The sequence below is a fragment of the Pan paniscus genome, chromosome 5, assembly GCF_029289425.2.
Source record: "Pan paniscus chromosome 5, NHGRI_mPanPan1-v2.0_pri, whole genome shotgun sequence".
NCBI lineage: Eukaryota > Metazoa > Chordata > Mammalia > Primates > Hominidae > Pan > Pan paniscus.
In genome coordinates this window covers 90,203,937-90,229,455 of record NC_073254.2, presented here as the reverse complement: position 1 = coordinate 90,229,455, position 25,519 = coordinate 90,203,937, and the positions used below count along the sequence as shown (strand labels likewise).

Genomic DNA, 25,519 nt, shown 5'->3' with positions numbered 1-25,519 from the left:
TTGGTTTATTCATATCCAATGGAGCCTTCCACAGCCACATTAGAATGTCTTAGGTTTTTCTTGATCAAGACCTCAGCAAATAAACTGTTTATATGAATTAGACTCAGTCCTTTCCCTGGGTTCCTTTTTCTACTGTAAATTCCCTATTTCAAGGGCCAATTATGAAATTGTTGAATATGGTCATTTATCCTTCATTCTAGCTGAAACTCAGCCTCACCTTCCGGCTTTCCTCTCCGCTATTTTCTGATTGGGACTAGCCACTGACAGCTAGATTGGAAAGCCGCTGAGATCATTTTGTATTTCTGCATGATTCTGGGAACACTGTGGGCACTTATGAATGCTTATCAATGTTTACTGGTTAAAATTGGGCAATGGGACTAAGAATTTTAAAATGTAACCTTTTATCTTAATTTTTAGGGTGCCTCTGGTGAAGAAGGTGAAGCAGGAGAAAGGGGGGAACTTGTAAGATTTTTTTTTTCTGGTTAATGATGAAGCTTTACCAATTTTGAACTGTGTTAGAAGTATATATATATATACTTCTAACACAGTTCAAAATTGGTATATATATATATATATATATATATATATTCTTATTTTCTGGACACTGTTATCCTCACTGCCTTCTTTAAAGGTTATGATGTTTCTCCTATCAGCTAACAAAAGTCTCCCAAGATTGCAGCCAAGATCAAGTAAAGCAGAGAGGAAACATTGCCATATTGATAGATCTGGCTTTAAACTTTTGGAGAATAAAATTGTACTCTTACAGATGGTGAATCCTCTGTGGCTTTATGTCTAGACATTCAAGGTGATTCTTACATGACTATAGAAAGTCTATGAATAATAGTGCACTATCATGAAAACAATATTCAAGTTTTATTATAGTTAGAAAGCTGTGACTCACAAATCTGACCAAGGGTAATCTCTTTAGTCTAAAACCCTCCGAAAAAGTGACCTCCATCTCCAGAGGAGGCTGTTGCCTAATCTCCAGGAAAGGAATACAAATGAGAACAAGTTCTCTCCACTGCTGGAGCTGCTTGGTTTGCAGGCTCATCATTACGGTTTTGACACAAACTAATGTGACCTAATGTGGAAACTTATGTTTTGGTCCTTTGGGGTAGGGTAATAGATTTTTCAGAAAACAGTTTTAGAGAGCTTGTAGGGCAGGAAAAAAATCCTAGAAATGTTTTATTCACATTTTCAGGATTTAGAGCTAATATAAATATAACATCTAAATTAGTCAAAGCTTCCCAACTATTAAGTAAATTCATAAAAGGATTATTCCAGTTTCATTTTCTGTTAAAATCGTTCATTTTATAGGGTAACGTGATGTTTTAAATCATTGTTTTGTAGTGGAGGTAAGCTGATATGCCAACATGAGCTGAATTTATATCTAGCATTAGTGGTAGGAAATTTTCAACTTTTTTTTTTTAAAAGCATAAAAACAAGCATATTTGGTTTAGTAGACTTTTGGGGATGACTTTTAAATATTGTTTGAATTACAAAAATGAAGTCATCAGGTCTAAATGTCTCTTGTGTTTTATAAGAGAATGCTATTTTAATATCTTTTGCCTTCCACATTTTTAATTCTTGACACCTAGCGTTTGAGATCTGGATGAAACCCTGGAAAGCTCTGATTCAACCCTTTTATTTAACAGATAAATTAGCCAAAGGCTGGGAGGCTACATAGCTTACAGAGGGTCACAGAGTTAAGTAGAACTGAGATTAGAATCCAAAATTGGAGTCTAATATTTTTTGCAGTGCCAGAGTTAATCTGTTCATGGTTTTCCGTATTTTAGTAGCACAATAACTTTTAAAGTGTTTTCAGGAAATTATCAAATGTGAACACATTGTTCTAACATAAATTTCTTTTATTGATTTAGGGAGATATAGGATTACCTGGCCCAAAGGGATCTGTAAGTATGGTGAATAGTAATGGTATAAAAAATTAAAAACATTAATAAAGCTGTAGAATATATAATATTCTGCTTTATGAAATCATTATGTAACATTCAATTCTTTTTGGTTTTTTTTTTTTTTTGAGATGGAGTCTCACTCTGTCGCCCAGGCGTGAATGCGGTGGTGCAATCTTGGCTCACTGCAACCTCTGCCTCCTGGGTTCAAGCAATTCTCCTGCCTTAGCCTCCCAAGTAGCTGGGATTACAGGCATGCACCACCATGCCCGGCTAATTTTTGTATTTTTAGTAGAGATGGGGTTTCACCATGTTGGTCAGACTGGTCTCGAATTCCTTACCTCAGGTGATCCGCCCACCTCAGCCTCCCAAAGTGCTGGGTTTACAGGTGTGAGCCACCACACCCGGCCAACACTCAACTCTTAAAGGACTTACTTTCATGGAAATAAATGTCTAAATTTGTACTTTAGGTAATGGATTAATCCAATAGAAAAATACCTCACCACTGTGTAAATGGATTTACCTTTTGAACTAACCACTGGAAAGGAAGTGTTTTTTTTCTTTCATATTGTAAATGACTCAATGAGTGTTACATGGTAATACTCTAATGTCCTCTCCAAATGGGTCATTTTTAAAGAACTGACTTGTGTTTTTTGTTGTCAACAGTATAACTAAATTTCATTGGCAGTTATACCATTGAAAAATGTTTCAGTAATTGTCTTAATCTCTGATGTGTTCTAGTTGAGGAAGTAAGATAGAGGAATAATGCATAAGAAAATATAATAGCAAATTATTAGAAGTAGAAAACGATCTTGTTCATTTTTGTCATTTTTATAGAAACTAAACTGGTGTCCTTAGAGATTAGATGTATTCAGAATTATAGAATCACTTAGTAGGAAACCTGAGATGACTTGCTAATTGGAAAGGAATTCACATCTAAAACAATTAGGAATTTAAGAAAGGTTGAGGAGACAAGATGAAGCTCAGACCTCAATCTCAAATGCCACTACTGCCAGCTTCCATAAGTTTCCAAGTCCTTCCTGTTTCCGGAATCTCCTCAACCCTTCTCTGTCCCTGTCCAGCATATTATCCTCATGGCAGCCAATGTCATCTAGATTTTTAAAAAAAATAAAACCCACTGTGTATCCCTCCTCTGTTTAAAACTCTTTAAGAATAAAATCAGATTCTTAGCGAAGTAAACAAAGCCTTTGATGAAGTGTTCTTTGCTCCACGAACCTCATCTCCTACATACGTAGAACTTCATCCATGTGCAGTTTCTTTTACATGCTGTTTAACACCTTGTTCTGGTCTCCTCTTCCTCTTTCCTTGGAATAGCTACTTCCTACTTAAGCATTTCGATCTATCCTCAGCTTCACTTTCTCCAGGAGGACCCAGTCAGACTTGGTTGCAATGCCTAGCCTTGGGCTCTTTGCAAACCGCAGAGATGAATATTATTACATCGTATTAACTTACCTGCCTCTAAACACCATGTCTCAAGTTTCAAGTAACATGTTTATGCCTCAGAATTTTTAACAGAAATGGTTGAGGATTGAGAAAAATTTAGAGTAAACCTTGATTGAGTTTGGTAATAGAAATCCTACTTCACTATCTAGAAATAGTAATGTTCAATAGAAAGAATTCAAGCTGTAACAAAAGAAAAGTTAATGAACCATGCAGTGACAAGAATAAGTTAATGGCATTCAGATTTGCATATAGTATTAGGAATTAGCTCTTGATTCATCTCCTTCCCCACAAGTGTCTTACCTGACACTGCCCAGGTAATATGAGTGAAATTGAAGTCTACTGTCCCACCATCAGGGGAAATTGTTACTAACACAAAGACTTACACTTTCTTCATTGATTTCAGCATAGACAAAGTTGTGAAGTAGGCGATGTCTGTAACCTGATTTCTGTTTCAGTATACCACTCCTCAGTTGAGGAATTTTTTCCCAGAGACCCAGGGTCCTGGCCATATTGGCCCTTAATCTCTTCATTAGGAAGTTCCCAGCTCTTACTGTAGCAGTATTTCAGTCATTATCAGCAGCATTATACACTCTGTCGTGGTCTCCTTTGTTTTCTGTCAGTTCTTCAGTACATTTCTGAGTTCATTTTGTCTTCTCTTCTGGGTTCTTTTAGAAGTTGTTGGCAGGGCACGGTGGCTCATGCCTGTAATCCCAGCACTTTGGGAGGCCGAGGTGGGCAGATCATCCAAGGTCAGGAGTTTGAGACCAGCCTGACCAACATGGAGAAACCTCATCTTTACTAAAAATACAAAAAATTAGCCAGGTGTCATGGCGCACGCCTGTAATCCTAGCTACTCTGGAGGCTGAGGCAGGAGAATCGCTTGAACCTGGGAGGTGGAGGTTGTGGTGAGCCGAGATCACGCCATTGCACTCCAGCCTGGGCAACAAGAGCAAAACTCCATCTCAAAAAAAAAAAAAAGAGAAGTTGTTACAGTTTTGCACCCTAGGCACCTGACAATGTTGCAGCCTTCTATGTAGGATACCTTTTCCTTGTCCTGCTGACAGTCTTTCAGGAAGTCTTTAAACCATAATTTCTTCATAGAAGCAATTTTGGCAAGTTGACTTAGATGAATATCAATTTCTTTTGCATAAAGCGAAATTGGAAAAGCACATTTGCTGAGCTTTATTTGGATGTATCTAGTAAAAGCATTGCTTCATCGCCTTCTTCAGTTTAAAGTATTTGTTTGAAAGAGCCAGCTTTTTCTAGATAAATGATGCATATGAAAAAGAAGCAGGATTAAATTGCTTTATAAACATTCATATCTTGAACACTAGCATTCCCTTGCTGCCTCGTGTTCTTTTATCTTCTCATTCTTATTCTGAACAGCAGCAGTACTTTGGAGCTATTCTGCCACAAATTTTACCAGAGGAATTTAACAAATTTTTAATTTAACAAAAAGTGAATTAATTTGGTCTCTTTTTAAAACATTTATCTTAGATGATTCTTTTAAATGCTTTTAGTGGTCTGCTTTCAGCTAAAAAAAATCTAACTTGTATTTGCTTTTATGCTAAGGAAACACATGGCTTACTTTTAACTTCTTTAATATTTAGATTTTTTAACTTCCTTGATACTTAAGTAAGTTGTAACTTTCTTTGGTCAAATATTTTTTTTTTTTTTTTTTTTTGAGATGGAGTCTCGCTCTGTCACCCAGGCTGGAGTGCAGTGGTGCGATCTCGGCTGGCTGCAAACTCTGCCTCCTGGGTTCATGGCTTTCTCCTGCCTCAGCCTCCTGAGTAGCTGGGACTACAGGCATCCACCACTACGCCGGCTAATTTTTGGTATTTTTAGTAGAGAAGGGGTTTCACCGTGTTAGCCAGGATGGTCTCGATCTCCTGACCTTGTGATCCACCCACCTGGGCCTCCCAAAGTGCTGGGATTACAGGCGTGAGCCACCGCACCTGGCCTGGTCAAGTATTTTAAATGCAGCATTTTAAATGTGGTATTTTAAGTGCATTGATTTAGTTTAGTAATTCCTGGATATACCTGGCATCTTCACATTCTATAAAAAAAAAAGTTGTAAGGGCTAAATAACTTATGTTCTTGGAAATATCTTTATTTTATGCTTGCTGCATTTGTGATATGCAAAGTAACATATTTTGTAGGAATGCAGGGGCTTTTATGTAGCCAGAAAATGTTAACAAGCTTATTGAAAACTAAGTTCCTCTTAGAGAGTGGCTTAAAGTATGAAGAATGTAGTTTTTAAAAAATGTAGTATTCCAATAAACGTTTTGCAAGAATAACTATCCCCGAAAGAAAGATTATTATTATTATTATTATTATTATTATAATTTTTGAGACGGAGTCTTACTATGTCGCCCAGGCTGGAGTACAGTGGCGCGATCTCCGCTTACTGCAACCTCCACCTCCTGGGTTCAAGCGATTCTCCTGCCTCAGCTTCCCAAGTAGATGGGACAACAGGCATGCACCACCATGCCTGGCTAATTTTTGTATTTTTAGTAGAGACAGGGTTTCACCATATTGGCCAGCCTGGTCTCAAACTCTTGACCTCATGATCCACCCACATGGGCCTCCTACAAGCACTGGGATTATAGGTGTAAGCCACCGCACCCAGCCAAAAGAAAGATATATTGAAAGTTAACTTGAACTAGATTTCTAAAAGATGGGTAAGTTGTGTAGCATTATGTGTCTTCACCTTGCAGTGAAGGTTTTGTAACCTCTGAAAGAACACCTGTTAGGATGCAGAGTGCAGGAAACCACAAATTTCATATAAGTGTTTATATGAGTATGAAGCAGGCACATTCTTTATGCTTAGCCCTGGTTTGATAGTGTGCAATTGTGTTCCAGGCAGGTAATCCTGGGGAACCTGGCTTGAGAGGGCCTGAGGGAAGTCGGGGGCTTCCTGGAGTGGAAGGACCAAGAGGACCACCTGGACCCCGGGGCGTGCAGGGAGAACAGGGTGCCACTGGCCTGCCTGGTGTCCAGGGCCCTCCGGTGAGTGGTGGGCAGCTTCTGTGGTTTCCCTTTGGAGACTCCATCCCACAGCAGCAGGGCTGTTCTAGGCATCAGCTTCTCAACAAGTTCTCTTGTAAATCCAGCCACCTGGCTCCTTGCAGAGTCTGTCAGTTTACAACTTAACAATGTTCTCTTTATGGTTTCATGCATAAACTGCCTTTTTTTCTTTTCTGTCCCAGGGTAGAGCACCGACAGATCAGCACATTAAGCAGGTTTGCATGAGAGTCATACAAGGTAAATAAATCACAATGGTTTGACTTTTTCCACCATCAACTCTTGTTTCTTAAGATTTTATTCTTGTAGATACGCAAGGGTAAACAAGAGTGACTTTTTGTGTGCCTTAAAGATAGGACATTTAGGGTAATATTAATGCCAATTCTGTTTTTCCAACTATTGGCATCCACAATAGTATACAGCCCGTAGCCTCAATGTAAAATATTACTTTTCTGGTTATCCTGCCTTTGTTTTTTTTTTTTTTTTTTTTTTTTGCCATGGGGGCTAATTTATAACAAAGTGCACACACACACACACACACACACACTTTTTTCCTTTGGAACACAAATTCTTAGTTGTCTCTCCCCTCCTTAAGACCCTACCACTTAGTGTGTACCTAGCACTGACCTAGGCTTTCTCTACATTTTGTGAGAAGTAAATGACAGACTCCATGCCCATAAGAAGCATAAGGACATTATCGCCATTCATGTACACATATGTAAAAACAATCAATAACCAGCATTTACCAAAATTATGACACATTTTCATACTTGTTAACCCTTATCAAAATTTATCTGTAGCTATGGCAATTGTTATTTGTTTCAGAATTGGTCTAGTTATAAAAACACACAGAAAATGAAGATGTGCAAAAGCACCCTATAGCTGAGGAGTTCTGTAACACTGAAGCCTACAGCTAGTTACAGTATTCTGGTGTAGCTAACTTTGTCATGAAGAGATACTCTTTTGTATGTTCACTAGACAGTCTAGTTTGTCTAGGAGACTTGAGAAGTTTTCCAGAACCAAATGGGAATGAAACATTCACTTCTATATTTGAAAAGCAATATAGGCCTCTTCATTGCAGACATTTTGTCCTGAAAGTCTATTTTAGTTTTAAACATATCTAAAAAATTATTATTCCATGCAAACTCTTACTTATATAAGCAAATTTAAAATACTCACATTTAAACAATTTAAAAATGTTGGGTAGAAATTTGTTTCCATTTCATATTCTCCTTTACCCTCTAAGTTTAAAAAATATTACATGAGAATATTTCCCTTAGAATGTTTTCATGGGGAGATTTTGTTGTAGGCCATGCCTTTAGTGGGTGATTCTGAATCTATTTAATGGTTCCTGAAAAAGCCCACACAGTTATTAATTTTTAAGACTAACTCTGACCATTCCCAAGAAACAAGTTATTTTTAATGTTTGTTGTCTATTTCAAGCGTGGAAAAAACTTCTGAGAAGGAGGGTTTATAAGAAGCTGTGACTCCTGGGGATATTTCAGTTTATGTAATATCTTCAAACTAAGAATGTGAGGCGAGGTCTCAAATGGTGTCTGAATATTAATTCTGGACAATGTTCTTGGCTTTTAAAAACTGTCTGGACATCTGCTTCCACATATGTTAAGAAACTCATTTTTCTTCCCATCCTGGGTTTTCAGATACCCAGCAGGGATTCAGGTGACATCCTTCCAGAACATCATTCACCCCAAAGCCTGTAGTTTAAGATTTTTGTGAATCCCACCCCCTGCTACCTCCCTCCCCGTGCCCTGACTCTGTCTCAGAACAACAGGACCAAATATATCCAGGGAGAGCTGCATCAAACAGCACCAGCGAAGCTTTCTGGCAGAAAGCCCACAGAGAAATTATCCAACTTTATTCATTTCTTACTACCAATTTTGAAGATCTGGTGACACATTTAGAAAAAAAGGCATTTGGAATACCTCTCTTTTCATTAGAATAACTTTTATGTTTCTGACACTTCTGGGTTGTTTTGTTTATTCTCTTTTAGAGCATTTTGCTGAGATGGCTGCCAGTCTTAAGCGTCCAGACTCAGGTGCCACTGGGCTTCCTGGAAGGCCTGGCCCTCCTGGTCCCCCCGGCCCTCCTGGAGAGAATGGTTTCCCAGGCCAGATGGGAATTCGTGGCCTTCCGGGCATTAAGGGGCCCCCTGGTGCTCTTGGTTTGAGGGGACCTAAAGGTAAGTCATCTTGCCCATGTGGAACCAAAGAACACAACCTTTTTCAGATGTATAATCTGTATCAAGCTCGAGGAATTTATGTTTTACCAATTTCTGAATATCCAGTGAGATAAGATGTATTATTCTCTTTTCAATAGTGACGGTGAAGATTCAAAAACTGTTATATAATATTCCCTTGACCCTGCTATACCACAACAGTAGACCAAATACTAGAATTAAAGTCCCGTGTCTTTTAGTACTGATCTTTTTCTATTATACTCTACCTCAATCATGGTTCAAAACAAAGATAATGGGATCTGGTAAACGATCATTCAGCTACTATTTATTTATTTATTTTTTGAGACCCCAAAGTCATTGTTGAGTTCCTCTAACATGGCAACCATCCTTAGGATATTTGTATTTGTTATTTAAACTAATAAAATTTGTTAACAGGATGTAAGAAAAATATGCATTAGAGCTGCCTCCCTCTTTTAAAACATGACATTGGATATTTAGTTTTGATGGATTTTTTTTTCAGCTCTGAAGTACAATCTAATTCCTTCTTTAGTATGTAAGATAGCTTGTTTCTTCCACTTTTATTTAAAGCAAGTTAAGCCCTTGCATCCAGGATTTTGCAGAAAAATGGGGCTATGAGTGTGTTAGGTACTCAGCAGGACTGGTGGAAGAACTGGCTGCCTCATTTGGAGTTTGCTAGTTGAGGGGGTTAAGTATATCAGCTTGGGGTGTATGTGCCCTGGATAATTTACAGAGAGGACTAAATAAAGTGAGTAGTTTCTATGTCATGATGAGTGACTGACAGCTTTCTGGGGAACTTCAGAAAGACGTGGCATCAGAAACAAGAGAGGGATTTTTTTTTTTTTTTAAAGTACTGCGGTGCTCCAATTAGGGATAAATATTATGGTATGAATGGTCAGATGGCAAGCAAGCTGCCTTTTTGGATCTATAAATGAACTGCTGATGCAGTTGGCTAACTAGACCTTCAGCTGGAACAATTTATTTAATTACTTTTTTTTTTGGCGTTTTCAGAGCTTCATGTTAAAAAAATGGGGTCTAACTGAGACCTCTTGTAAGGCTGGCATGAATTCAAAGCTTAGGGAGGCTAGACAAAATCAAATAGAGTGCAGACTGAGGGTAGAGTTTTTCTTAAAGAGAACTGAACATTTTCTTTGAAAGAGTCACATACCTATTCATCTTTGTCCAGCTTTACTAGTTCAGGAGCTCATGCCTTAGGTGCTCTCTCTATGGTTAGTCTCAATTCACTCTGTAAATAATTTCTAAGAAACTCTACAGCCTTAGGTAGATTGTTGACTTCATTGGATCTGTTGTGCAAAAGCGGGTGGATCATGACGACCTGGCCTTTTCTGAGTTCACTTTAGGGAGTGGTTCTGAGAGAGCAGTCCCCGGAGCAGCGGAGTCACCAGGGACCTTGTTAGGAATGCAGATTCGCTGGTCCACACTGGGTCCACTGAGTCAGAAACTCTGGGGTCGAGGTCTAGCTGTCTAGTTTAACAGGCCCTCCTGGTGGTTCTGCTGCACCTGGTGTGGAGCCATCGCCCATTTTCCTACTGAAAGGGAATGCCTTATAGGGCCTATAGACATCACAGCCCTATTTTCTTTGGTTAACAGGAAGTCTCCTTGGGGCAGAGCTTAACTTTGTTTGAGCTAGTAACAGAACTCTTCTTTAAAAAATGAAAGCTAAGCTAGGACAGTCTAAAGCTGCCTTTGTCAGCCTTGCCTGCACACTGGAATTGCCTGAGGAGCTTAAAACCACTGATATCTGGATCCCATTCTCAGAGATTCTGATTTTATTGGCTTGGGCATTGGGATTTTAAAATATTCTCCAGGTGATTTTAATGTGCAGCCAGGGTTGAGAACCACTGGAAACAATGGTGAATAGTTTGGGGAAGCTTTAGCAACAGTGAATTGTGGCTAGGTTGGGTTGGGTTGGCTCTAGCAGATGAACCTCAGTTTGAAAGAAACAAAAGTAAATTTCTATATTTGGAACCTGGAAAATGGCTCTAGCACTAAGTTCGTTTGTCAAGTATAGCTTGATCATATGAGGTATTTCCTCTTAATTTTTCTTCAGTATTCATGACATAAACTATAACATGAAGTGATACAATTCTTTTCTCTTTTCCAAAGGATTTTTTTTCTCCCTACCCTCCTCCATCCCTTTCTCGTTATCAGATTCCTTTAAAGCAGTATCTTCTCTTAGTTTAACTTCTGAGAATTTGGGGTGGAGGTAGGGAGCGGTAATTAAATTTTTAAAATCAATTAACACTGTCATACTTTTGGAAATGTATGATTTTAGGTAGCTGGATTTGATTCTTCTTGTCCCACCACATACATTAACAGGAGTATTTATGAGAAAACATATAGCTTTGTAATATCCAAGGGGTTACAGCTGAAATTTCCCTGAGAATAAACATTCCACCAATTTGAAACTTAAATTTTCAGTCAATTAGAGGAGAGATATATTTCAGTATTGCTTGTTGGCTTTTTTCCCCATCCCTGGTAAAGAAGGGATGGTATGAATCTTGCTCTACCATATGGTCACTTTGAGAGCCTTTTTCCAGAGAAACTGCTACATAAATAACAAACAAGTTTTATTATGAATGCTTGAACAGTTCAGCCTATGTCTTAGTCACTGTTTTTCTCCTAGAAAATACTCTGAAGAACACAGTAGAACATTTTCAATAGGAACTAGTAGAAATATGCCTCAAATCATAGTCAAAGCTTAGGTTATATCTATAATTTTTCTGTTTTTCACTGACATGCTTTACACAATATTATACAAAATGTTAGGGCCCAGGCTTAAAACCTGAGAGATATCTAACTGGCCTTATATTCACTTTGCTTGGTATTACATTGGTCTTTTGTATCATAAATATTAGTTTTAAATATTCACAGTTTGGATTAATTTTAAGTCCCTTTGAGTAAGGCTGTATATTTTTAGATATTTTAGTGTGAATCAAACAGACACTGCAATATGTAAATGAAGGTTTGAGAAAACACACATGTCATAATTATGACTAACACCTTTCTCAGTGATAATCTGTTTACATGGAGATAGAGCATCAATTATAGCTCATGAATAAATGAAATAAATGGCAACTATAGAGCAATGAGAATTTCCACTCGTTCATAATGAGCTGTTTTTCTGCTGAAGCTGTGTATTTTTCTTTATACCTTACCTAAAGCTTATTTTACAAGCTCTTTATGCATATTTTTTGACTGAGGAGGCTAACAAAGCTGGACCTTTAGTTCCCTAAGCTGGTTTTTGTACATCTCAAAATAAGACATGATCAGGGTTTGAAGTAATAGATTAACCTTGTCGATAGAACCAACCTGTATACATGGTTTGCTGTGGAGTAGCAGTTTGCAGAATAGGCTCTGTTTTGGAGCTCATCTTAAAACTTGTTTTTCTCTGACTGATAACCAAAAGACAGTATCACAACAAAGACACTGGTCTTAGTCCTCGAAGCAACATTAAAAGTTGGTGTGGCTTCATGCTAGAATGTACAAACAAGTTTAGCTTTTACTATCAGTGTAAAAGCCACACTTTAATTTATAATCTTCATCTCATATCTTCAGAAATGTGGCACATTTAGACAGTCTGTTCTCATTGCCAGCCTCCAGAATTATAGTGATATGACACTTAAATTACCAAGTTAACAAGAATGCTTATGCCATTAGTTTATAAGATGTTAATTGTCGTATCTTCCTAATATAGTAAGGCCATATTGATGATGAGTGTTAAAAAAACTGCTTATGTAAATATGAGTTCAACCTGAGTTCAATCCGTCATAGTATTTAGATAAATTTAAATTGTTTTGAAGTGTGATGAAATGTAGTTTATCATAAAAACATTCACATGAAGACATTCACAACTAAAATCAAAGTATGGTGACTAAATATTCACTTCAGAATTAGAGATCTTTGACTATCTGAGTGCAGATGGTTATACAGATATTTTTTCTGTTTTTGTTGTGTACATGACTTTGTTTTTAAAATTATAACAAATATGACTTAATATTGAATGAGGCTAAGCTGAAACAAATGTTTGGGGAAAAAATGGTATGTATAGAATTTATTGCAAGGTGCCATTGCATTTTCTAACAGCATAGTAGAATAATGATATACTACTGTACTACCGGAATAATGGGATAATGCCTTCAACAAAGAGCAGCAGACATCATTTAGGACCAGTTAACTAAGGAATTAATGCCTTTTGTTAATGAGGTCAAGTTGCTGGGTTTGGTATCTTCAGGGGCTGGGATAATTAATGCAACTTTGTTCTGTGGCTGCTAAATCCCCAATTTCAATCAACTGTCTTGTAAATGTCTTGCAAATCCACATGGTTGGTTGCAATCCAAAGTATATTCCCTATAAACAATGAGTCAGTAGTGAAATGTAGACACTGTAACAACACACTTTATGTTTTTAAGACTGATTAATTTATATTTCATAATACTAAATTTATACAGTTCCAAAAATTAACAATGTATAAAAAAGATATTTAGTGAAGTTTCTCTCCTATCCCTGTCTCCCATCTGCCTAATTTCCTTTCTCCTTCCCACTAGGTAATCAATACTATTCTTTTCTTACATATCCTTACAAGCAATTCTATATAAGGATACATGAATATGTATTTTTTCTACATCCTTTTAAAAATGAATCATATTGTCCTTTAGCAAGTGTTCTGGAACTTGCCTTTTTCACTGAGCAGGATGCCATGGAGACCATTCCAAAGAGCTTCCTGGCTATTCTTCACAGCTGCATAGTGTTCTATTCTGTGGAAATTCTGTAATGTCTTTAACCTTTTAATGGACATAGATTGTTTCCAACCTTCTGCTATTATGGCAAGGCTGCAGTGAACAACATTGTACATATTTCATTTTTGTATTAAAAAGCAGCATACACTCCATCTTTATCTCTATGATAAATTCCTAGAAGTAGAACTGCTGGGTAAAAATTTTGATAGCTATTGTCAAATTAGCCTCCAATGGGATTGTACAAATTTATACTCTTATCAGCAATTCATAATAGTGCATATTCCACAGACTTGCTAGTATATGTTTAATTGAATTTGGAATTTTTGCCGATCTTATAGGTTAAAATAGCATCCTTTTTTTTTTTTTTTTTTTTTTTTTTACAATTTGCATTTATTTTGTTATGAGAGTGAAGTCAGGGAATTTTTCATATATTTAAGAGCCATTTTTACTTCCTTTTAGTGACCTGCCTGCTCATGTATTTTGGTCGTTTTTTTGCTGTTGTGTTGTTGGCCTTTTTGTATTGATTTTAGGAACTCTTCATATTTTGAATCTTAATAAAAAGGCCAATCTGAGGTCATAATTCTCCCTTGTTTTCTTTTGATTCTTGACTTACAGTAAAATACTTGATCCATTTGTATTTTATCCTGGAATAGGGTGTGAGGTATAGATCTAACTTTTCTTTTCCAGTTGACTACCCACTTCTTCCAATACCATTTACTGAATTGTTCAACTTTTTCCCACTTTAAGACACCACCTTCATTATAAACCCAAATCCTGTATGTATTTGGGCCTACTTTTTGGGCTTTCTATTCTGTTTCACTGGTCTGTGTATTCAGGGAGCAACACCACACATTTTAGTTGATTTAATATCTGGTCAAATTAATTCCCTTCATGTTGCTTTTCTTTATGGAGTTTTTGTGGCTTACTCTGGCTTATGTGTTTTTCTATACAAACTTCAGGATCTTCTTTTCTGATAAAAAAATGGGTTTGTATTTTTATTAAGATCATGATGAAAATTCAGCTTGGGGAGAACTGGCAATATTTTATGATGATATCATTTCTATTTAAGAATGATTTTCAAGTCTTCTGATGTCCTTTAGAAATGTTAAACTTTTTGTCATGTTGGACTTGCCTATTTCTGATTAGTTTTATTCCTCGTTATTTAATATTTTAATTGTTATTATAAATGGTATCTTTTTTACTATGTCTTATTACTGGTTGTGTTAATATATATAAAATTTTAATTTCCATATATTAATTTTGTACCCTGCTAGTTGACTGAATGCTACTGTTTGTAATACTTTTTGAGTTAACTTTCTAGAGTTTTAAGATATATATTCATATCTCCTGAAAATAGAGATAGTTTTAACTACTCAAACCAAAAGTTATATAATAGTGATAAAGTAGGCGTCTTTATATTGTTCTGATTGTAGTGGAACTAATTCTTGTGTTTCCCATTAAGCATAATGCTAGCTTTTGGGTTGAGATAGATATACTTTTCGTGTTTAGGAAGTGGCCATTGGTTCTTATTTTATTGAATGTTTTATCAAGAATGCATGTTCAATTTTGTCAAATGTCATTCCAGTATCTATGAATATAATAATTTGATTTTCCCCCCTTAGATCTATTAATAGATGAACTTAATTTTTGCCTTGCTACATACTCACTACAATCTAGTTTATGGCAATTTCATGACCTTTTGGTTTCTGAATTTTAGATTTGCTGAAAGTTTAAAGATGCGGAAGTTTATTTTTATAGATATGTAGAAAAATAACATTTCTTTAATGTAATGCAGGTGACTTGGGAGAAAAGGGGGAGCGTGGCCCTCCGGGAAGAGGTCCCAAAGGTTTGCCTGGAGCTATAGGTCTCCCAGGTAAGTGTGTTGTATAGCTGAGAGGAAGAGGTGGCAAAATTGGTAGCAAGTACACAGCCTGAATTGAATAAAATTGTAAAATAATTGTTATTTGATCACTTAAGCATATTAATTATTCAGAATGGCTAGCATAGATTTTTCAAGACCAGCTTTAGTAAAGAATTAAATGATCTGTAAATCAAATCAGAAAATAGGTATCAGGACTTGAAATACTAATTTCCTTAAATAGATGCTTCAAGAAAAATAGTGTCAAGGTCCAGGCACAATGCACTTGTTATAAAATTCTGAATAAATTGGATCCTATCTATTTCTAAAGCAGGTGATAGTTTCCTGGTTTTTTTTTTTAAATCTAAAATGCCAGAGCAGTAGGAAGATTAACCTGTTTTTAATCTCTTGCACAAGGAGTAACTGAAATTTTATTTTTAAAGCTCCCCTTTCAAACACCCAGACCCTGCAAAACCCCACATCCAAAAAGAAAGAAAGAAAGAAAATACAAAACTGAACATTCCTGCTCATAATCACTAAGAGCCACATGCAAGCCACACATCACAGCTGTGTCAACTGAGGTGACAGGGTAGCCCTTGTGTGAAGGGCCCAGATTCTCTCACTGGGCCTTCTGTTCTCTTTATACACTGGCTACCCTGTCACCAGAGTCCAGGCTGGAACACACTTATCCCTTGGGAAATGACTTACAAGCCCAAGCACAGAGGCAACATAGCAGGGCCAAAAGCCAGTTCAGTGTAAGGGCATGAATGATGCGCAACTTTCCAGCAAACGCTCTCTTATTGTGGCGAGGCAGTGGCTTAGGAAGGCTCCCAAAGCCCTAGGGGTCTGTTGCTGAGGAGAGTTGAGATGATACTTGCTTCCACAATGGTTTGGGAAAACTTGGCTTAGGGAAGTTTAGGAAAAGAAATTACAATTTTCTAATTCTGCCAGAGGCTGATGTATTTAATCACAGCTATAATTGTAGCCAAAAACATCATTGCTTTCCAATTATCCATTTCATTGCTTCTGGGGATTGTGTTCTCATTAAAAAATTTTTAAAAAAAACATGAATGTTTGGAGATAACTCAAACACTGCCTTTCTAAAACTGATTCATGGGCTCATCAAAATGTTTTCACATATTGATAAATTTTTATAATTGGAAATGGAAGATTTATGATGAGTAATGAAAGGAAAATCTGGCTTAAATGGGATTTAGAGAAGATTTTAATATACGGTAAAGCTTGGATTCATTGATGGGTGTTTAGAGGAGAGGAAAAGGAAATAGAATTTACTAAAGGTGCCTGTCTCCATCACCAGTAGTAGGAATAGGAAGTTTTGAGGCTGACAACATATCATCATCACAATTTACTTAATTATCTATATATTTATGAGAAAGCCTAATAACTCCTTCTCTCATTTTATTGACAAATCGCTTAACAGTTCTTGAACCAATGACTTGCACTATTGGCAACATTTTCCTTTATTGAAAATGTATTATGGTTTCTAGGGATTCTCACTTTGAAAACAATCTGTTGGTAAGCCACAATTTAAATGTAAAGATGAGAAGATTGAGAAGATCAGCTCCATGTGTGCTGTGTCCCAGACTGTCAGAAGCACATTATCTCCCACCTGCAGTAAACCATTTTCAGGAGCCAAGTTGATGGGGGGCGCAAACGGGGCACACAGTCAGAGGGGCTTCCCTGACTTGCTTTTTAGAACATCAGACCATCCACGTGTAAGCGAATTGTGAGATAGGACAAGATCATCATTTGCAGCCCTCCCTAGGATCGCTTACAAACAAAATTATTAATTTTAGCTGATCTTGGATTTAATCTTAAATCTGAATTGTTGAAACATTTTGTGGACCCCCTGATCCAGGGGACTCCTAATACCTGTCCTTTCTGTTTTCCTTTTCCTTTCTTCCTTTGGCCAGTCCTTGCCCCTGCCTTCCTGGGATCACCTCCAAAATCGTCGCCCTCCTCTGATCTCTCCCCTCCTCTCACTTTGCTCTCCCCATCAGCTCTGATTATCTCCCGTCCTTCTCACCTCCCAGCTGATTCTTCTTTCTTGACTTCCTTGTTCTGGTTACTATCTCTCAACCTCGGTAGCCTTCCTTTTTTGGACTTTTGTTACCTTTTAATTGAGACGATATCTGACATTATTTAGTGACAAATCTGAGTTCCAGATTATTTTTCAGGAATATAGGCTAACTTTCAAAAGCACAGATGCCAGAGAAGAGGGGTCTGCTGGTGGGTCGTTTTCTGCGCTTTGGCGCAGTGTCCTCGTGTAGTGCGCAGGTGAAAGCACCAGCTGAGGGCTTGGGTTTTGAGGTCGGCCCACATTCTCTTGTTGACACCGTGCATATGCTCAAGTCAGTCAAGTTCCTGACATGAGCTTTTTGGGTCATTCCTCCCTTAAAGCTAGTACCTGAAAGTGGGCTGTTTGAAGAGTGGCATCTACAATTCAGACATCCTAGGTTCACGTTTTGACTATGCCACTAACTTTATGACATTGAGCATGTTACTTAATTTCTCTACACCTCAGTTTTCCCATTTATAAAACAGTGATAACAAGAACATCTCTCTGATAGGGTAATTCTGAGAAATAAAGAAACTCAATCCATGTAAATTGCTTAAGACAGTTCCTGGCTATAGTAGGCACTCAAGAAATGTTGGTTGTTCATACTATTATTAATATATCAAGTCCACTTTTTGCTTTTTAAGGTGGATCAAGGAAAGCTGAGGGCAAAGTTGGGCCCCAGTTCAGCCCCTGCAGCTTTTTTCTCTTGCTGTTGATCAGCAGTAATATATTACTCTTCTCTAAATCAGCACCGCCCCTGATGCGCAGGCCTTCCCTCCATGAAAGTCTACTTCAACTCCAAATCACAAATGCGAAGTACTGGGTAGCAGTACATCTTTTCACTGGTTAATTGTCCACTGAGGCTATACTGCTTTTTATTTCTTGGTAGAGCTTGAATGTGACTAGGAATGTGATTTCTGATCTCTCAAAAACATAATATTAATAGGACTTTAAGGCCTGATGAAACTTCAAAAGGATTCTGTGCAGTAATTTGTCTGGAACCGTCTAGATAAATAAATTCTTTTCTTACCTAAAAGAAAGAAACTGCAGAACAGCATAGTCTGCAACCTTCTTTGTTGTTCCTATTGTTGGATTTGGGGCTCAAATCCTCCTGAATAAAAAAAAAGATAGTTGGATCATTCTTTGTGCTAAGGCATTTAACATATTTTTAACGATGTAACTAATATCATCATTTTCTATTGGTTGTTAGAGTTCCTGTATTCTTTCTGGACAGTTTTAGTTCCCTGTCTCCCCTCTCCAATGCTGTATCTCTGTTTGTTCAGTGTTAAGTATTACATGCCCTGCAGGGACATAATGCTCATTGCTTGTTTTGGAACACAGGTTATTATTATAACCTTTACATTGATGATCATTTTGGCTACAGTGCTTTGTTGTTTAAAAAGTGCACATGCACAATCTAGTTTGTTTCTCACAGCCAGGAGTAGGCTGGGTGAATATTTAAGAAGTGCAGACATGGAGCCAGGCTGCCAGGGCTTATGCCCTATTGTTTTACCTTGAAGTGCTTCAGTTTCCTCTTCAGTGAATGGGAATCACTATGCCTACCTTGTATTTAGAGCATATATGCACATGTTAATACATGTAAAGCTCTTGGAACAGTGCCTGGCATATGTCAAACAGACACTCTGACATTATTTAGTGAAATTTAACTGTTATTATTGTTGCTCCCTTTTTTACAATATATTTGAGAAAATACAGACTCTTAAAATCATGTCCTGACAAAAGTTTGTCAGGTAATAACAAGACAGATATTCATGCTTCCTGAGTCTGTGTTCCCAAAGTGGACAGAATGATTGGCTGGCTGTCCAATCATATGGTTAGTTTTTCTTTGCAACCTATACATGTGAATTGAGCATGTCCCATAATTGCTGAGTGTCTCGCTTCTTTCTCTGCCTCTCTTGCAGAGCTACGTGGATCACATTAGCAATCCCTGGAACTTTAGTCTACCCCGCCTTCAGTTTTGTGCCACAGGTCAGCTAGTGTTATTGCTTGGTCGGTTGTCTCAAAGACTCTCTCTGCTGCCACCAAACTTGCCCATTGAGACTAGTTCCTCATCACTCTGAGAATTTTAAAGGAACATATTTATTAATAATAAAGAGTCCTGACTTCCTCTTTGTGCACTCACTAGGGCAAAACATAAATTAAATGACAAATCATTTGAATGTGAACACTAGGAAGGTGACTTGTGAGTTGAGGTGCTTTTTGCCTCTTGGACATGGAAGTTGTAGCTGGCTTTGTGCTGGACTATACTAGGTTATAAGAGTATTTGGTTTTCTTGTGCAAAGTCTGCAGAAAGGTGAGCTTTGCTTGAGACTATTGAGTGGAAAAATACACACGCACACATTCAGTTCTGGGCTAAGTTTTTCAGTACCTAATTTTTCCATTTCCATTGCTGCAGCTGTTTTATTTGGTTGCTGGGCCTTACATAAACCAGTTTACAATTCCTTAAACATATACTGCTTTGTCAAATACCACAACATTAAGTTCAAGAAATATAAGAAACTCCTGGTACATACAAAAAGTCTACATAACCAGTGGATTAATTATGAAATACCCTATTTAATGTGAAAATTATTCACTTTTTTTGTTTTGACTGTATACACAGTCCCTTTTACCCCACAGCATGTATTAGGTGAGGGGCTGCCTCCAGAATGATCCAGCCGAGATGGGCTTCCATCAGCGTAACATGACTACCCTCTAGTGGTTTTATAGAGAATGACATAGCTATTCATTTGTTTAAAAAAAAAAAACAAAATGTTTAGCAATAATTTTAAATATTTTATTTTATTTTAGTTGATATATAATAGTTATACATATTTATGGGATATGTAGTAATGTCTCAATAGAAATATTACATAATGACCAGATTAGGGTAATTAGTATATCCATCATCTCAAACATTTATCATTTCTTTGTATTGGGAATATTCAACATTTTTATAGGTCCTTGACATTTCAGAAAACCATGTAATCATTAGGCAGTTAGTGTAAGTAATACACACATGAGGCAGGCAGGGCAGAATAACACTTTAGATCCATGTTTTCTCTTTCTGAAGAGTTACAAAGCAGTCGATAGATATTCATGAATGTAGCTGCTGGGCTAACCATTTATGCCCATTTTGTGAACCGTTATTATGAGTCAGCTTCACTTTTTGAGTGATGTGGACTGTGGACATAGTGTCACCCAACTGAGGCTCCCACATAGTTTAGAACATCCATGAGAGCAAAGGCCCTGGGTCAGGGCTTTCCAGAGCCTGACAATCTGCTATGTTAAGGCTGTTTTTTTTTCTCTGGTATTTCTACAGGGCAAAACCTCAGAGAAATATCTTAGTTTCTTATGATCATTAGAGCTCTGCAAAAATCAATACTGCTCTTTGTTTTTGTGCCTCTATCTACTTCCTGGTCAACTCAGGCCCAAGGAATTAAAAAAAACAATGACAACACACACACACACACACACATCCTGCCACACCCCCCCACACCCTTCCACAGAGTTAAAAAAATCAATAGGTAGGAAAATACAGTTAAGTTAGTGCAGTGGTTAAGGGTCCTCATTTCTGGCTATATGACTATGGACAATTATTTGACCTTCCTAACTCTCAGTTTATACATGAGAAAAATGGGCTCAATAATGAGCATAGTGTATGGCACATGGAATAGAGAAAGCATTCTCATTAAGCATTTGTGGTGATGATGATGATGATGATGATGATGACATCATCGAAAGCTCCAAAGGGTAAATTGCTGCATTTGCCAAAGGCAGAACTGGATGAGATGCATGCTTCATAAAATAAATCAAGGGTAGACAGGATGGCTTCATCGACTCTTCCTTCAGAGGATAAGCAGCAATTTGGAATAAACTCAGCAAGGTAAAAAAGAAAAAGAAAAACTTCTCCTGGAGTGTGTTGATGGGGAACCAAATGTGAAAATCTAAAAAGCTATCCTTCTGCTTTTTAATATTGTTAGTGTATTAGAGAATAAATTACTTAAAACTTAAGGTTTTTGGCTGGCTCTACAAATGTTGAAAAAAATTTGAATTAGTTGCTAACATTTAAACATTGGGAGATATTTATTTAAAGACTCAGCTTCCTGGCTTCTCTTGAAAATTATCAGAAGGTCTGGCAACACTGGCCTGTATTCCCCGACGACAGCTGTTAGCTGGAGAAGAGCTACTGCCCGCATTCACTTTCCAGCTCACCACAGGCCTCACTCCTCCCTTTGGTCTCCCCAATACTTACGTGGAATATTAGTGGCCAAATTTCATTGCATTTGTACTTTACGTTTTCATCTGGTGAAAACAGTGGGGGAATTTCTTAATCCAGGCTTGTTTCTTTATAACATCAGGGATCAGCAAACTTTATTTGTGAAGGATCAGATTATTTGGCTATGGGCACCATATTGCAGCTATTTAACTCTGCCCTGGTACCCCAAAGCAGCCACAGACAATATGTAAACAAATGACCATGGTTGTGTTCTAATAAAACTACAAAAACAAGATTTAGCTCATGAGCTGAAGTTTGCCCACCCATGATCTAAATGACCATCCCAGCCCCTGTGCTCATTTGGTTTTCTACCTCTTCTTTGGGCATTTCCTTCTCCTAAACTTGATTTGATTTTAAGGCACACCTGGTATGTCTCAGTGGGAACATTCCTAGTGATAAGGTGCATGAAAATCGGATTTAGATCTGGCTCATCTTTTAAATCTTAAAAAAAATCAACTTCACCTTTAACTGCATCTGGTGTTAAGGATCTTAACAGGTGCTGCTAAAGGCATAGTTCTGCTACAGCTTTATCTATAGATGCTGTGGATTAGGGAGAAGCTTTCTCAGGGACCTCATCATTAAAAGAAAACACATAATGATCTGCTTCATACTTACTAGGTATAGTTGAATGAAAGTATATGGGATAAATTAGGGAAAATTACTTATATCTCTGCTTATCTATAGCTTTGAGATGGATAAATTCAAAGATAATTATTCTCCCTCAAAACTTATTAATATATTGCCCTATGACATTGCTTTGTGTGGATCGAAGTGTATGCACCAGAGGAAGAATGAGATGTTATGTAAAGCAGGATCTCTAACCTACCTTCCTTCTAAAAATATGTGAGATATATGTAATAAGACCACTGAATAAGACCATATTACTACAGTGAGACCAACAAAAGACATGTAAAAAGACAACTAAAATAGAAAAAGAAAAGTAAAAACCACAGAGAAAGAAGGAAAGTAACCAAATATAAACAAATATGTAGTTGAACATGTAGATTTGGCTTCCGGCTTTTTGGCTGAAAGACCAGGTTAAGATGGCTGAGATGGAATGAGGATCCCTATATTATTTTGGCATACACAATTTGTTTTACACTGACTTCTCATCACCACTTTTGCAATAATTGTGTGAAAGTGCTGCTAGTGCACTGGGGTAAACATTCAGCAGAAATTCCTCTTTGTTATGGGGTGCTGTGCCTCAGAGAGTGTGCCCCATTGAGGGCAGCATACCACCCTTAAACACGACAAAGGGAAGACAAGCAAGAAATGTCCCCCAGAGAACCTGGTATTGCAAAGTTCATGTTGGGGTCAGCCCTTCATGAGAAAAATATGAAATTTTTTAGGGCACATGGCACAGCCTTCTAAAAGACATTAATTCAATAATATCTTAATAATTGTAATAATAGCCCCTATTTATCAGGTGCTTTCAATTGTAGAATTATTATTATTATTATTTTTAAGACGAAGTCTTGTTCTATCGCCCAGGCTGGAGTGCAGTGGCGCGATCTTGGCTCACTGCAACCTCTGCCTCCCGGGTGCAAGTAATTCTCCTGCCTCAGCCTCCTGAGTAGCTAGGACTACAGGCATACACCACCATACCTGGCTAATTTTTTTGTATTTTTAGTAGAAATGAGGTTTCACCATTTTGGCCAGGCTGATCTCAAACTCCTGACCTCAGGTGATCTGCCCACCTTGGCTTCCCAAAGTGCTGGGATTACAGGCATGAGCCACTGCACCTGGCCTGAGTTTAATTATTAGGAAGACATTATCCCATCTTGTAGATGAAGAAACTGAGAGATTAGTGACTTGCTAATGTCACATTTTTCATAAATGATAGGGCTAGAATGTAAAGCTATTTGTCTGTCTCCAAAACCTGTGTTTTTAACCGCTAAACTATACTTCTCCCTGCCCAGATGTTGCTCAACTATTAGAAGTAAGGAATACTGCTACTTGCATTCAAAAGAAATATAATGTGAGCCACAAATGTGAGTTGCATGTATGATTTTAAATCAAGTAGCCACATGAAAAAGGTAAAAATAATCAAGTGACATTAATTTTAATAATATAGTTTACTTAACCCACTGTGTGCAAAAGATCATTTCATCATGTAATAGACACAAAAATTATTAATGAACTATTTTACATTTTTTCATATGAAGTCTTTAAAATCCAGGTGTGTTTGATACTTAGTTCATCTCCATTTGGCCTCATCACATTTCAGCTCTCAATAGGCACCTGTGGCTGGAGGCTACCATGGTGCACGGTGCAGCTCTACTGATGGAAATGGGGGTTAGAGACACTGAGGTCTCTTTCTGCTTTTAATTTCCATGAAAACCCAAGTCCAAGGAAGGGATCTTATCATCATCATCATCATCATCATCATCACCAATCATCACCAGTCATCATCCATCGTTTCCAAAAGCGTTTGTTAAACCCCTTATCTGAGCGCTGCTGAGCCGTGCCCTCTGCCAGTTTGCATCAATGAGGATTCTCCTGTTCACATGTGCAATCTTCTGTGTGTTTCAGGTGACCCAGGCCCTGCCAGCTATGGCAGAAATGGCCAAGACGGTGAGCGAGGCCCCCCAGGGGTGGCAGGAATTCCTGGAGTGCCTGGACCCCCGGGACCTCCTGGGCTTCCCGGTTTCTGTGAGCCAGCCTCCTGCACCATGCAGGCTGGTCAGCGAGCATTTAACAAAGGGCCTGACCCTTGAAAGGCTTACTGCTGCATGGCTGTCTGCATGAACCATGCCTGGTGAAGGAGCTTGGGTGAGAAACACCATCCAAAGCTGGGGCAAAGATGATTACCTTCAGCATGATTACAATGTATTACCTTCAGTATGATTACAGAAGTCCTACTTGACAATCACATATAGAAGAACGGTGCTATTCAGTAAGTTCTCTTTCCTTTCCCTTGGAGGGAAGACAGCAGAGTCATCAGTTAAAAAAAAAAAAAAGAAAACCAAACACCTCCCTTGAATAAATTTATACTCCTGTTCCCAGGATCTTGAGCTTTAGTGTGCTATACCTATGTGTCTTATCGTGGGCCACTGTGCCAATAAACAAAAACAACTGTTTGGTTTACCTCAGTTGCAGTAGTTATTTTCATTTAGATGTTGTTCTCAGATTATTGTTTCAGTTATATAGAGGATTACTAGACTAGTTATGAAGAAACCCCACTACATTCAATGGAATTGGTGCTTAAAATCTCATCGATGTGCTGTCTCTGGAGTGATAAGAAAGGGCTACATCGCCCGAAATGATTTCTTTACGTCACGTATTGGTTTCCTTCTTCAGCTTGAACTTTTGTTGAACTGTATGTACTTTACCCCAAACCTGTTAATATTTTGAGCGCTTCTATGTGAAAGCAAAGAAATAATTTTAATACTCTGGCATTCATAAATTTTATTGATGAGATTATTTATTTTAAAGGTTTGAGGTAACATCTCTGGTTGTACCAAAGAAGAAATAAATATGGTTTCTTAATCTCTTGCATGTTTTCTTATAAATAATCATGTTCAATGAAAAGAAGTTACTGAGCTTATTTAGATACATTAAACATTACTTAACTACTGGTTCTATAGGTGTATGTTTATAATATTAGTGTTTTTTCTACACAAAGTAATTTAAAAAGCTGTTCCACAGAGGGTGTTACCCTGTGACAGATGCGTGTGTGTGTGTGTGTGTGTGTGTGTGTGTGTGTGTGTTTTAGTGTGTATGGAGAGAGCTTCATGGACCTTTTCAAAATGTTAATTCCCTAGAAAGATGTGCAGCTGCATGCGCATCTATATTTTTGTATAGTATTTCAGAGATTTCGTGGACTTTTTAAAGTCTAGCCTTGCTTTATTTCTAGGTTAAGAACCACTGCCTTCATTCCAATGGCTTGTTAGCTCCCTCCTACTCAGAACTTTATTGTAAACATG

The 25,519-nt window shown here is 37.6% G+C and overlaps 1 protein-coding gene across 2 annotated transcripts in view; it reads left to right on the top strand.

Moving 5' to 3' along the window:
- The window catches only part of COL9A1 (collagen type IX alpha 1 chain), a 198,958-nt gene extending 173,876 nt beyond the window's left edge, over positions 1–25,082 (top strand). The window contains exons 36-43 of one of the 2 annotated variants that reach the window (XM_055113856.2): positions 418–462; positions 1,881–1,913; positions 6,240–6,386; positions 6,587–6,641; positions 8,413–8,601; positions 15,172–15,249; positions 23,513–23,584; positions 24,126–25,082. In XM_055113856.2, coding sequence (XP_054969831.2) covers positions 418–462; positions 1,881–1,913; positions 6,240–6,386; positions 6,587–6,641; positions 8,413–8,601; positions 15,172–15,249; positions 23,513–23,584; positions 24,126–24,310 — 804 coding nt within the window. In that variant the 3' untranslated portion in view covers positions 24,311–25,082. The remainder of the gene's footprint in view (positions 1–417; positions 463–1,880; positions 1,914–6,239; positions 6,387–6,586; positions 6,642–8,412; positions 8,602–15,171; positions 15,250–23,512; positions 23,585–24,125) is intronic. The other variant, XM_057302539.2, reaches the window with a different exon arrangement.
- Positions 25,083–25,519: the final 437 nt, after the last annotated feature.